The 13520-nt window shown below is 38.0% G+C and overlaps 1 protein-coding gene across 3 annotated transcripts in view; it reads left to right on the top strand.

Moving 5' to 3' along the window:
* VRK1 (vaccinia related kinase 1) overlaps window positions 1–3774 on the top strand; it is a 35707-nt gene extending 31933 nt beyond the window's left edge. For all 3 annotated transcript variants that reach the window (XR_001877188.1, XM_017829845.1, XM_017829846.1), the window contains one exon: window positions 2465–3774. Coding sequence is in view for 2 of the 3 variants with exons in the window: in XM_017829845.1 (XP_017685334.1) it covers window positions 2465–2547 (83 nt within the window). In the remaining variant the exon portion in view is untranslated. The remainder of the gene's footprint in view (window positions 1–2464) is intronic.
* Window positions 3775–13520: the final 9746 nt, after the last annotated feature.

Genomic DNA, 13520 nt, shown 5'->3' with positions numbered 1-13520 from the left:
TTAAAAGTCACCATTAACACCTAAATCATACCTGTTTCATCTGCTTGGTAACTGTGTTTTCATGTTCAGAATCTCTCACTGTCCTCCTTTCTATTAAAGAAGGCAGCTAAGTGGGAAATTTAGGACTCTGGTTTTACCAGAGGAACCTCTGTCATTTTATAGAAACTTTCATTTTTTTCACTCGAACACAGTTGTATTTCTCTTAGTCGTAAGATTATGTGTGTTTCTAAAATGGTGTATGGAGCATTAGAAGACGAGATGAGATGGGACATCTATACACCAGTCTAATCAATTTATATTGGTGTTAATCTTGACACATACCAAAATTTTATCTTAAAACCTCTGATTAAAATTCTAAAACATCCCTGGTCAATACCACTTGTAATACTTAACTCTCCTTACTACTACAAAGGATTTGATAAGGCAGATTCTTTTCTCTAGATATTTGTGGTACCTAATATGAATTTTCCTTAAGCTTAGTAGTTGTCCTAGACACTATGGATGTGAAAATAGCTAAATAGCTCTCATTTTATGCAGCAATCCTTTGCACATCACATCTCTCTTCCACTTTTTGGTACCTTCTTCAGATAAACTAGTTAAATTTTTTGTTTGTTTCTGTTAAAAAGCTGGTTTATTGTTTTTGTTAAAAAGCTGGAAACCATTTTGTTCTCCATTTTTCTCAGAGCTTTCTTGAAGGATAGAGCCCAAAACTATACACAGTACTGCTGGGTTTCATAGAAATTGTTTGGTTTGCATTGTTCTCTGCCTCCTTGCTTTCCCCAAGTTTACTCATTGAGGTTGAATGATCAGTGACTCATACTGCTCAAAGGCTGTTGTCTTAAGCAAACAGCTTCTGTCTTAAGGACTTCCATGAAGCTCATTTCTACCTTTCTCTTTTGCCTGTACAGTTGACAGGAATGGTGAAATTACATATAATTTTACAAGCAAGAACTAAAGTAGTTAGGCATGCTGTCTTCAAGAAAAAAATTAGGATTAAAAAAAGTGTTAAAAAACCCCCAAAACATGACTAGGAGATGAAAAACATTTAATTGTTACTGTATTTGTAAAAAAGGATTTTTATTATGTATAATGTTTTTTGTCAAAGCGACTACAGTTAAATGTGATTCACAGAAATGAACTGTAGTGTTTTGTTTTCTTCCTTTTCCCTGCTAGTGGGCAAGAAAGAATCAAAGAGCAGGCACGTTTTTGTTATTGCTTTTAGATATGGTCTCTTTGAACAACCTGCTTGCCAGGTTTACTAGGAGTCTTACTTAGATGTCATTATTCATTACCTTTGTTAATAAAATATTGTCAAGTAGTAGCTTGAATCTGTAGGTAAAGTTACACTGATAGCTGAGCTGATTTAACAGCTTGCCAAACAAAAATCTTCCTTTTTTTCACCTGTGTGCCTTCCACCTCCCCTTGTTTAAGCTCCATTCAGAATGCTTGAAGATGCCACACCTCACTAAACTACGAGAATACCAGACCAAAACAAATGGTTTACAACTTAGATAATTTTCTTCCTCGTAGCTGTTACAGTGCTGTGTTTTGGATTCAGTATGAGAATAATGTTGATAACACAGATGTTTTAGTTGTTGCTGAGCAGTGCTTACCCTAAGTAAAGGACTTCTCAGTTTCCCGTGCTCTGCCAGTGAGGAGCTGCACAAGATGCTGGGAGGGAGCATGGCCAGGACAGCTGATCCAAACTGGCCAAAGGGATATTCCACACCACAGAACGTCATACCCAGTATATAAACTGGGGGAGTTGGCCAGGAGGTCCGATAGCTGCTGGGGGGTGAGCTGGGCATTGATCACTGAGTGGTGAGCAACTGTGTTGTGTATCATTCATAGGTTGGGGTTTTTTTGTGTGTGTGGTAATGCCTCTCTTTTTACTTTTATTATTACATTTTACTTTATTTGAATTATTAGACCCTTCCTATTTCAATCCATGGTTTTTTTTCCTTTTTCTGATTCTCTTCCCCATCCCACTGGGAGGGAGGGTAGGGGGAGTGAGTGAATGAACTCTGCATGGTAGGTAGTTGCTGTCTGGGGTTAAACTATGATACCAGGTTATGAACTGGGTCACCTTAGCACAAGGTCCAAAGAGCACTAAAAATGGCTTAGTACTGGGAGACATTATAGAACTAAAAGTTGGCACGTGGAGAGGAAGAAGGGGTTTAGATTTTGAGAAGGATCTGATTCTTTGGTGAAGGTGAGCTAAAAAAAGTGGCTCAACTCCATGTAATGCTACTCCTGGAGAAGTTGAAGTGTGCAATATGTTTTTTAGAAGATAATAGCTGTAGATTCTTCTATGTCCGTGTTGTGTTCCCCATCCCCCCACTCAAAGTTCAATGAATGATATGAGTTGATCTATCCTCTTAAAGGCTAAAAGTATTTTCTTGTGATCTGTTTTTGCCATTTTATTTAACAAAAGGTCTGTATTTTTGTTTTGTTTGAATTGCAGATGCAGTAGCTACCAGAACCCGGAAGATGACCTCACCAAAATCCAAGAAAAGCACGGCAACCAGAAAGAGAGTCCAGAAGTAAATAATAGATGGAGCGACAAATTAAGTTGCTCTGTGGCTCATTTCTGGTTGGTTTTTTTTTTGTAGCACTGGAATCTTTTTCTTTCCTTTTTAAATGATGAATCCTGTAAAAACATGGACTGCTGTTTGTACCTGTTTTTGAAGAATAAATGTTTTATTAAAATATTTGCATAATTTATGTATAGTTAAATACTAATGCAAAATTTTGCCAACTTTTGAAGTGGGGATTCATTTTTATTCTTTATATAATGAATTCTTGTCTTAAAGGCAAACTAAAAGAAAGTGCTTTTTTCTGCTTTATAATGTAGAGATAAAGCCTTATTTAATAGTTTCATTACGGGTACTATATGGGGAACAGCAGTGTTGCATCTGATTTCTCCTACTTTTGAGTAAAGTCTTATTGGAGGTTACTTAGATGTACACTGAGATGAAGTGTGCAACAGCAGAAATATCTTTTAAATGTTTCTCAAGTGTTTGAATAAAAAACAGAACATAAAACAGACATCACATCCTTCCATTCTAGTTTGTATAAAAAGCATTTAAACAATTCTTTGGAAGACAGGTAGTGAATTTTAGCTATTTTTTTGCATACTATTTGTGTTCGTATCACTTTTCTAATTATTCAGAGTTTCTCTGGAAAGAAATAGACCAGACACAGGGCCCAGGGCAAAGAAAAGAACCAACCAAAAACCAATGCTTATTCTCAACAGCCCCCTCAGGTTTTCTTTTTATATTAGTGAAAAGGCTAGAAAAGTTGTAACTGTGAAGAACTTTACACAGTGTCTAGTTCCAATGAAATATTGACTCACATCTGCTTCTCATAACAACATAATGGTTTACCTTTTTTAATAGTTGAGGAGCATATAATCTTCCATATCTTTTGTGAAAGTACTTCCTTGCTTAGCTTTGAGTCTTCAGAGTTGTAAGTCAAAAAATAGTGTTGAATTTCAGTGTGAAATACCGCTACTTTTCATTTAGATACTGCAAAATGCACATAATTAAGGCATGAGCATCATTCTTATCAGGGAGACTACTTTATGAAAGTTTGGTAAACCAAAAGGAATCCATATGAGCCAATGAACATTGTATTTGTGTGGATGTCCAGCTTGCTTGATTGTATAATGTCTGGGTAGCTACTCACTAGAATAAGTATGTTTTAGCATGAAATGTTGAATGAATATGTTTTGTAACAAGGGAATCAATTTTTTTGAAATAAAACTGGAATACCGTATTTAAAAGGTCCTTTCTCTTTTCTGTTGACTGCTGCACAAACTCGTTTTCCTGGGGTATTAGCAAAGCGTAGCTGACAACTTTTAAGCATTCTCTTTGTTTCAGATGTAAAAGTAGGACTGCTAAAGCCTCTCGCATATTTAAAACTCCTCCAATCAAACTATCATTTTAATGACTTCGTTTAATCATTTTGTTCAGAAAGTACGTTACACTATTCTGAATAGCTATTGTCAGGAAGGCATATTATATTCTCTTGCTTGTCACATACTCAAAGTTAATGTCTTCTTCTGTACTTCAGTTGTTTGACATTTTATTTTTTTAGTAACTTATTTACCAGTAAACTTCCTTTCTTTACTTTCCACGTTTTCAAGGAGCATGTTTTATTTTGACACTACCAAAGCCAAATGCAACAAACACAGACATTTCAGGATATCTGAAAAGAATGTTTTGAGGTGCAAATTTCATAAGCCACCCCTACCTCCTTCCACCCCAAAAATGTCCTGGAAAAAGATGTCCTGGCAAGTGTTCTGTGAAGAAAAAAGGTCCTTTCCATTCTAGGTGAATGTTGTTTTAGGGCTTGTCTCTGCTCACAAGACACTGCAAATCTACAGTGTTCATAGGCAAGTTACTGCTGTAACTGCTGTGGTGTTTAAAGCGTGGGATGGTCAGGAGGAGCCAGGGGAAGGCTGTGATAACACCCGCAGTGCTGCCGTATGTATGGCATACAGTGTGTGCTTGCACACACATGTTTTTGCTGCTTTGCAGAGCACTGATGGGGAAATACACCACTTTATGAGAGGTGGAGGGTGTAGTAGGATTTTGTTGACATCCCTGTTTGAAAGTAAAGCCCCTAACACAAAAGAGGCAAAGCTGCCTTTAGACTGCATTTACTGCTCTTGATGACTCCAGTTGTGTGTAAATATTAGAAAACAGCAGGGTCCTGCATTCCAAGAATCACTTGAGCAGTGCCATGAAGACAAGTGTCCTTACTAGTATTGTAGTCATACTCCCAAGCTCTCCTGCTGTTTCTAATCTGTGCGCGCAGCCGTGAAAAAACTGGACTGACATTTACAGGCACAGCAGGGAGACACTTGAGTAGGGAATGTTAAAGACTCCGCTACCTATGTTTCAAAGTGGCCACCATACATGATAAATCTTCACAGGAGAACCAGTCGGCACTTCAGCTGATGCTGTAATGAGGATATTGATAATGAAGCTCAGAATGCTTCTTTTAGTGCTTGAACATTTTGCAGACAGATTGTTTATATTTTTCCCCTAATTTAAAATATCCAGTGAGAGAATCAAATTCAGGATGGGTATAAGATATTTTCTAGGTGGTGCTGATTTGATAATTTTTACAGGATTATTTCCCAATAAATTAATATCAAATAACAGCATAATTCCCAGTACTTTTTGCGGTTAGCATTAGGAAGGGGGTCAGTTGCTTTCCTGAATAGTTTGACAGACTTTTCTCACTGTTTTGTCCCAGTGAGCTGCCAGATTTGGGATCCCATAATACCAGTAATGCAATTAGGTTTTCTGCACGTTGTCTGGTTGACTTCTCAGTTAAGAGTTTCTTTCCCTTTGGGAATAAGACTAGACAGACTGTCATTTGCTATTACTAATTCTGCTTAGCATTATCACTGGAGCTTTTTTGTAATTAGCTATCTTAGTTGGCTCTTAAATTTTAATAGCCAATTGAAGCTACATTTTAGCCAAGTTCCATATCTAAATTGCATTCAGTCCATTAACAAAGTTGGTTAAAAGCCTATTAAAACAAAAGCCAATATATGGTGGTTAGCGCTTACATCTTTGCAGCAGTAGCAGTACCAGCTTCCAATGAATATTCTCAAGAAACAGCACTTCCTTCTACCAAAAGAAGTCACGAAGAATGACCAAGATTTCTTTTGGGAACAAAGGCTGATTATGCAGAATAACTGTAGAAAAAATTAGTAAATTGAAATGTGTCTTTTCTGGAAGAAGGTGGGAGAGATGGCAGGGGGAGATGCAGAAGGGGGCAATTAATGGTTCTGCTCAGATTTGACAGGTTCTGGAAAAGCCAAATAAACAAAGTGATGTTTTTCTCCATTTCAGCTGATCAAAATTATTAGCAAAACCATCTGAAGCACCTTCTGGTGGAATTGTCATCTTGCTGAGTTTAGTTTGTAAAACATCCTGCCAGACATTAAAAAAACTGTAAGCATGCCAGCACATAGGCTCAGAGCACTGCTTCTCTAATTGATAGACCCTATAATTTTCGTTTTTTACTGAAGACCATGGCTGGATACCTCAGCCTCCCGAGTAATTTAATGTAGCATCAGTCTGAATTTTTTTATCACTAGTAGCATTTGTTTAAATTAGATTTTTCTCCTCTTTTCTTTCTTAAGGTGTAGACAGGAGATTAACAGCCTTTGGTTCATAGTGTGACTAATAATGTCTTTTTCTGACTTTTCTGCTTTAAAAAAAATCTTTACTGTTGTGAAGACATCAGATATTAATACTGCTACAGCTTTAATGGACAGTCTACCAGTTGCTGATGAGATGTTTCAAGTGTAGTTTGCAGTGCCCTGTATAGGTGATGATAGGTGAGTATCAGTAGCTTCATCGTCAGAGGTGTGAGGCAAACCCCAGACTGTGTCTGAATAACCAGTATATAGATTCTTTTACTAGCATATATAGTGAGACATCTAAATTAGAGTTTACAGAATGTAACAGTTCCATGTAAAATGAGACACAGAGCTGGTGCTCATTGAACATGAGTGGCTTATAGCTGCACTGTAACATCAAACTGTAAAATCTCTGTGGCAATAAGTGCCAATTCCTTTGCCTCTCATGATGTTTTGGGGGTGCTGGGCTCTTTGCAATGATGTGGTGCTCAGAGGGAAAAGGAATCTGTTCTGTCTGCCTCAGGACTGATTTTCATGATGTCCTATCTCATAGGCAGAGAGAAAGCAGATGTAGTGTTATCAACTTCTTTGGAAAGTCCTAGAGTCCTATTTGGGAATCTCATGGACAGCTTTATGCAACTGTATGCTAACTCACATGCATTTCAGTTTTCTTCACTGGTACTTTCAAGATTCAGCAGCTGAAGATTTAGAAATGCGATTCCATGAATTCTTTGCTTCATTTTAGGCCTTAATCTCTGTGGATGATACCGCTATAGCACCATTCCGCAGTTTAGAAAAATGCGACAGCTCTAGCTGGGTGCTACAAATGGACTAATTTTCTCTGTGTGGATGTACCATGTTTTTAAATATGAAGTCACAAGAGTATTTCACTTGTACTTTCTAGTTGTCTGTGTTTCTTATCCCAACCAAAACCTATCTTCTTCCAGACTGGAGCATACTCTGCTCATGTAGTCTTCCATGCCAGATTTTAATGCCCTTGCATTAGTTCTACTGCGTACAAATACCTGAAGTGTTGTCAAATGGAACTCAAATTCTGCAGCTGCCTAAGCTGCTGACAAGTGAATCCTGACAGCTTTTTCTTTACCATTGTGAATGCTGCAACAAGTCAAAATTGAGGTTTTGCATTCTCTCAAGGGTATCCCAAAGGGTAAAAGAGTTGTGGAGGAACTGTCGTTTGATGGGAGAAAGATTGCCTCCCGTATTTTTACCCCTTGTCTTAGAAGGTCAGCCTTCCAACCCTGCAGACCTTAGCTGCTGTGATGGGCTTTCATAAGTATACTCAAAAGAAAACTGATGAGAACACAATGAGACAGCTGTGAAGTACAGGAGAAGTGACAAGAAAATATAATTTTTTATGAACTTTCCTGAACTAATTCCTTTTGCCAGACCACTCCAGACAGGAAGAAGCTGGCACAGTGGTAATCTGCATCTGAAGCTTCCGAGCGAAGAAAAATACTTCCTTGGCAAATGAAGCAAGAAACACAGAAAATTAAGGATTAATATGTTCATTTATACAGAAGCAGTGAGAACACAATAACATGAAATACAACCAAGGAGGATGCATTTAAAAGACAAAAGAGCCCTGGAAGGGAAGGTACTTAGCTTTGTTCAGAATGCAAACTCTAACATGCAGTTCTGGGAATTGGTGAATAGCACAGCTTAATGTTAAAAGAAATACACTATCTGTATCTTGAAAACCTGAAGGTACTTTCCTTTCTCTTTCTGCCAGGAGAGGAATGGAACACTGGATCTACTTGAATGTAAGTAATCCTCCAGCTAATTTTGTCTATCTGCTGCTAAACCTGAACAAAAAATAGTGTAAGTAATAAACTGAATTCCTTTGACAAGGAATTCCTATCTGAAAACAGATATATCTATAGAAAAAAAATAATGCCTTTATTCTTACATTCTCACTAATCTCTCATTGTGGAGCTGTTTCCTTTGGAATGTGCAAACGTGCAATCCCTAACTCACTTCTAATAATGCTTGGTGATAACCATAGCAGAAAGTAGATAGTAAACAGCACCATATTTAGCAGACAAGGTGATGCTGAAAATATCTGAATGGTTCCTTCTATCACTGACAGCTGATCATCAGTAATTTCTAGTCTTTGCAGTTTTTTAATCAGTGTGGTCAAATATGGAAGGAGGCAGCATTTGAAATTCATCTCTTATCCAGACCAGGTATCACCTGATATACCTCTTTGGAGACTGGCAATTTTTGCCTTTATGATTTTTATACATGAACTGGTTCATGTGTAGCAGCGAGTTGTCTCACAGATTGCTTGTTTGCTCTTCCTCACGTCAAAGCCCTCCTAAAAACAGTTTAAAAATTTTTCATCCATTTCTGGTAAAAGCACAGCCCAAGGTTTTCTCTAAATCTTTCCAGCATACTTTGTTTCTCTGCATGGAAACTATTCTGTTTTGGGGATGGATTCCAGTTGTTTGTATGGAAAGCCTGACCTTTCAGAGGTAGTAGTTCCCAAAATATTGTTGGAAGCCAGTAAGAACTATGGGTAACCAGTATCTCTGAAAATCAAATTTATGTTTTCTAAAAGTGTACCTTTTGCCTGCAAGGAAGATAATGATATTTTTGGCTGTTAAGCACGCTGCTGAATTATCCTTAAAGATTTGAATTAGAAGTAAAATTGCAAGAGAGGCCCTAACAAGGAATGAGTAATTTATAAGTGAAATTAATTGCACGCTACAACACAGTAACTGTTAAGCTAAACCATGGAACTTGGGCTTGAACTTGACATTCCTTGATTAACTAAGGGTGACCAAGGGAATGAGGGACCGCATATATTTCATAAATATATGAATATCACATAAATATATATTCATATATATTTCAATAAATATATTGAAATGCATTTGTGTTTTTGATGTATTCTTCACAGTTTTTTGCATACTGTCTTTGTTATAAGCTCTTTCAAGAGGTGGTTGTCTTCTTACCCCTCTGTGTAATACCTGGTGTACTAGAATGTGGGAAGTTGAGTACCTGTGGTAAAATGAATTTCCTTTTATTAGTTATTTTGCTTACTTCACAGCAAAATGCATCTTCCTTCTGCATTTCAGGGGATTTTTTGGTTATTTAACAAGTAGTTATTAGACTAATTGTTTAGCCTCATTAGACTAATTATTAGCTTTGAAATTCCTGTTACCCTGAAAAGCACTGAAAATGAGGGGAGCCTCATAGCAGACCTGGGGCTCTGGCAGGCACTGAAATAGGCCAGGGCACAACAGACCCTTGTGATTATAGCTGAGGAAAAGGGATTGCTGTTCTGGACTGGCTCTCTGCTTCTTGCCCAAGGCTGATGATTCAAGGTGTGGTCCTTTCCTACAACAGTCATTGCCTTACTGCTTCCTCTTCATCATATATGCTTGGCAAAAGCAAGACAGAGCCATCTGCCTTGGGGCTTTCCTTCATCTGTCTCCTTCAGTCCTGTTTTTCTGATGTCTTCCCTCTTCCAGTGTGGACAATCCTATTTGCTGCACTCTTCTAATAAGAGTCACACTTGCAATGTTCAAAGCCCTGAACCAGAAGTCTGAGTACCTGCACAGGTACTGGGGGACCCACGAAATCACTGTAGGTCAACTGGGTTTCACATCTTGGCAGGGGCTGTTATATTACATGCAGCTTTCAAGGGGACACAATTAGTAGACAAGGATTTCCTTTCCACTCTCCCCTAAACTCTCACCTTTGATTCCTTTTTTTCCACTGTAACATCTCCTCAGATATTTATAGCTTCTACAGACATTGTTCTTCCTCTTCCATTAATTTTCCCTCCACTTCTACAGAAACATCTGACAACTCATCAGAGAAGCCTACAGTTCACTGTTTCCACATTATCCTGTTGCCTTCAACAATCCCATTAGTTTTTCTGAAAGACCATCAAACTGGGAATGAAATGTACCGAGGAAGTAATTTCTTCTGGAAAAAAGTTTTATCCAGTTCTATGATGTTTAGCCACCAGAGTATTCTTTTACTTCATAAGCATGATAGTTTTCTGTGTATATGTATAATCTTGGTATGGTTTCTCAGGAGTGCTTGAGTTTCTTAATGTATTAATATTCCCCAAGGGAGACACAGCACTGATTATAAGCCCCTAATTACCTCTTGAATTCTTAAGTATCTAGATTGAAAGATGGACAAAGCATTTCGTATATCATATCACATTCCACTGGGATCTTTTTTATTCTAAGGAAACCTTCCTGAATGCATGGATAGCCCATATAGGTCAGCAGCAAGCACTGGAGTGTCCAGCTTAAAATTGCATGTTTTATTTCTACCTGCAAGATTTCTTTAGAGAAGTGCTCAACAGCTGATCATTTTGGTAGAACACCGGTCAAACACGGATCTGAACCTCTGATGGCAAAGGGAATGGCACCATTTTCTATTTTAGGAAGGGCTGCCCATTCAAAAAGAGGAGCTTTCACTGCAGAACAACATTCATTGAATAGGTTGTTCATAGATAAAGACAATGAATGTCTACTAAGAGATTTCGATTCTTTTGTCTCCTTTGTTACAACCTGAAGATGATATCTTTGTCTGAACTGCTAAATTTCATACTCTGCCCTAGTAGGTGCATTCCAGTAATGGGCAAGAACACACCTGCTGTTGTATCACAAGCAGTGACATGTTTCTAGTATATGATCTGCTGGCAAGTTAGTTAAGCCATCAGACCACAAAAGACTATCAGACTTGCATAACTACATACTTTAGAATAGATTTTGTGAGCATTGCCAATTAACTATGTTAACTATGCACCAGCTATGCTGCAGATGTGATCTTCCTTCCCCTGTTCCTGGTGACATCCCAATGTCTAAAGGAGGTATTTGTCAGGAGAAAGGGTAGGAAACATTTGGTGGGTGGATGGGAAAGAGGGATTTTAGAATATCTGCTCCACAGACACTTGTCTCCAGAAAGTCCCAATTCCATGTACACTTGCTAATCATCACCTCTGCCTTTGATACTCGTTTACTACCCAATTTACTGTCACCAGCACTGTCATAGGATGCACTAGAAAGTTTTTAATCCTGTCATAAGTTCTTCCAGGTCTTACTACCTGTAAGTATCTGTATTTCTTTCTCCACGTTTCTCTGAAGGAATCAATGAAATTACATGATGACTGCTGATTTTCTGCATTAAATTTTAGTGGTAGATTAATCCTGATAATTAATGAAGCACTATCCAAACTAGTGAGACTTTTATAACCTTTCCAACAAGAAGGTTGGAAAGGTTAGAAAAGAAGTTTGGAAAGAATTAGTGTCTCTCTGAATGAAGCAATTCCCTCCTTTCTGGAGGCCTGGGATTTTTTTTGTCTTTGTGGAGTATCAGCCCAGTCTAAACACTGAAACAAAGTGGGTGAATAAAACTTCAACAGATCTTTGATCATTCAGACTCTGTAGAAATTCAGGACAAGTCATTGCTGCTTAGTTCTGTTTTCAGGACAAGGTTTTTGAGAGCAGTCAAGTTCACCAATTACTATTTTGGAAATTTAAACGGATCACTAAAATACATTAATCTTTTTTTGCTTCCTCCTCATCAAAGTTTTGATTACCATTTGATGGTTGTAGGACATCACAGTGAGAAACCCTTTGCCTCTCACTGCTGCATCCTTTGCAAAGCAGCAGCTGAGTTCAAGACCTGCCCCAGAATTCATGCCTAGTTTCTACCTCCTTTGGAGAGGCTGAGTGGTGTTGAGTTGTACATAGCTTACAGAGGGCATACACATAAGTGAGACCAAATGGAATTGAACTATTTCTGAAATGTCTGAGTACCTCTGATGCAGAGCACAGTTCTTTTAAGAATTAGGGCATGCTATTCCTCTACAGTTCTTTGCTGTGGCAAAAAAGGACAAGTCAGTGGATTAATTATGTAAAACTTGTATTGAGTTCTGCTTCTTATTAATGATGAGGATAGCATGTGGAGACATTTATTTTTACCTTCTAGATTTCTTCCAGTTGGCCTATTTTACCAAAGTTAAGACTCAGTCCATTCTCTGGCTTTTTTGTCCTTATCAACCATCCTGACATTATATTGATGAGACATAAGTATGAAAGGGAAGACTCTACAAGCTCAAACTCAGAAAAAGAGCTTCCCCCCCTTAAGCTGTTTGTCCTCTCTACCCTACAGAACATAAGCAAGCACTAGAAGAAAATTAATCAACAGCAAACCAAATTATATAAAGAGAGACATTATTTTTCACCTATCCTTTTTAGAAGGGTAATTGAAAGAGACAGAAGTCAACTAAATTTAGTACACTAAAACAATGTGCAGTACTGTGAGTATCTCAACCTAATGGATCAAATATAGTTCTTTAAATCCTTCCCATTGCAAATCCAAGGAGACAGAATTAAAAGAGGCTTTATTTTCAGAGTTGTTAGTCAGTTAACTGCAAAATAATTTCCAAAGATAAAAAGACGTCCTTAATGCTTTACAATTTGTGGATTCAGGTTGGAATATTTTTGTTCTGCAAAAAGTTTTCATCACCAGAATCTTTTTCCTTCCTTGCTCAGGCATTTAAAATCCACATTCAGACCTGTCAAGTCTTATACTTGGAGAATGAGACTCATTCGGTTGATTCCTGTCTCACATGTTTCTGCAGATAGGCATGATATCAGTCAGAGAGTAGATTCCCATTAAAACTAAGCCAATCCAATGGGCACATGAGGTCAGTAGCACAGTCCCATTTTCTTTTGCTGCTCCCTGGTTATGTGTTCCTGCCCCCTTTGCTGTGCCAGCCTGCAGTGAGCTAGTTAAACCAGCTGAGCGGCCAATCCTTTGTTAAAACAATGCTTGGGATTTTTCTTCATTTGTTTCCTGAAGTAAATTTTAAAGCCCTTTTTAAACTAAGAAGTAACTCTATAATTTAATACTTTAAAATCATCTCTTACTGGGCTGGGTGTAAATGATTCAGATACTGGCCAAAAGTAGCTGTTGGACAGATCTAAATACCTGCCCTGTTCCAAGAGTTCCACCCACTTTTCTCAGAAATTCTCTTCTGCCTTTAAACAGTGGAAAATTAGCCAAATATCTGATCAAGCTGCATCATTGTGCCTCATCATTGGTATTTTCCACTTGAGAAATACACATATTAAGTGGAATGTGAAAGTCAGTTATGGAAAACAAACTTTTGCAGGCCAAAAGAAGGAACAAAAACCCTACAATTACCTCCAACACTGCTTCTGGTAGTAGAGCCTCAGGCATCACCAGACGTTGTCCCTCAGCCTGGATCCTGTGCCGCATTCTGCTGCTCTTCTTGTCACCAATTTAGCAGGCCGCAGGGTTAACCCTAGACTGTCCATTTCAAGCTATTAACTTTGTAGTCAGA

Source organism: Lepidothrix coronata, unplaced genomic scaffold (assembly GCF_001604755.1).
Source record: "Lepidothrix coronata isolate B3197 unplaced genomic scaffold, Lepidothrix_coronata-1.0 Scaffold169, whole genome shotgun sequence".
In the NCBI taxonomy this organism is placed as follows: Eukaryota; Metazoa; Chordata; class Aves; order Passeriformes; family Pipridae; genus Lepidothrix; species Lepidothrix coronata.
This window is presented reverse-complemented; position numbering and strand designations above follow the sequence as displayed.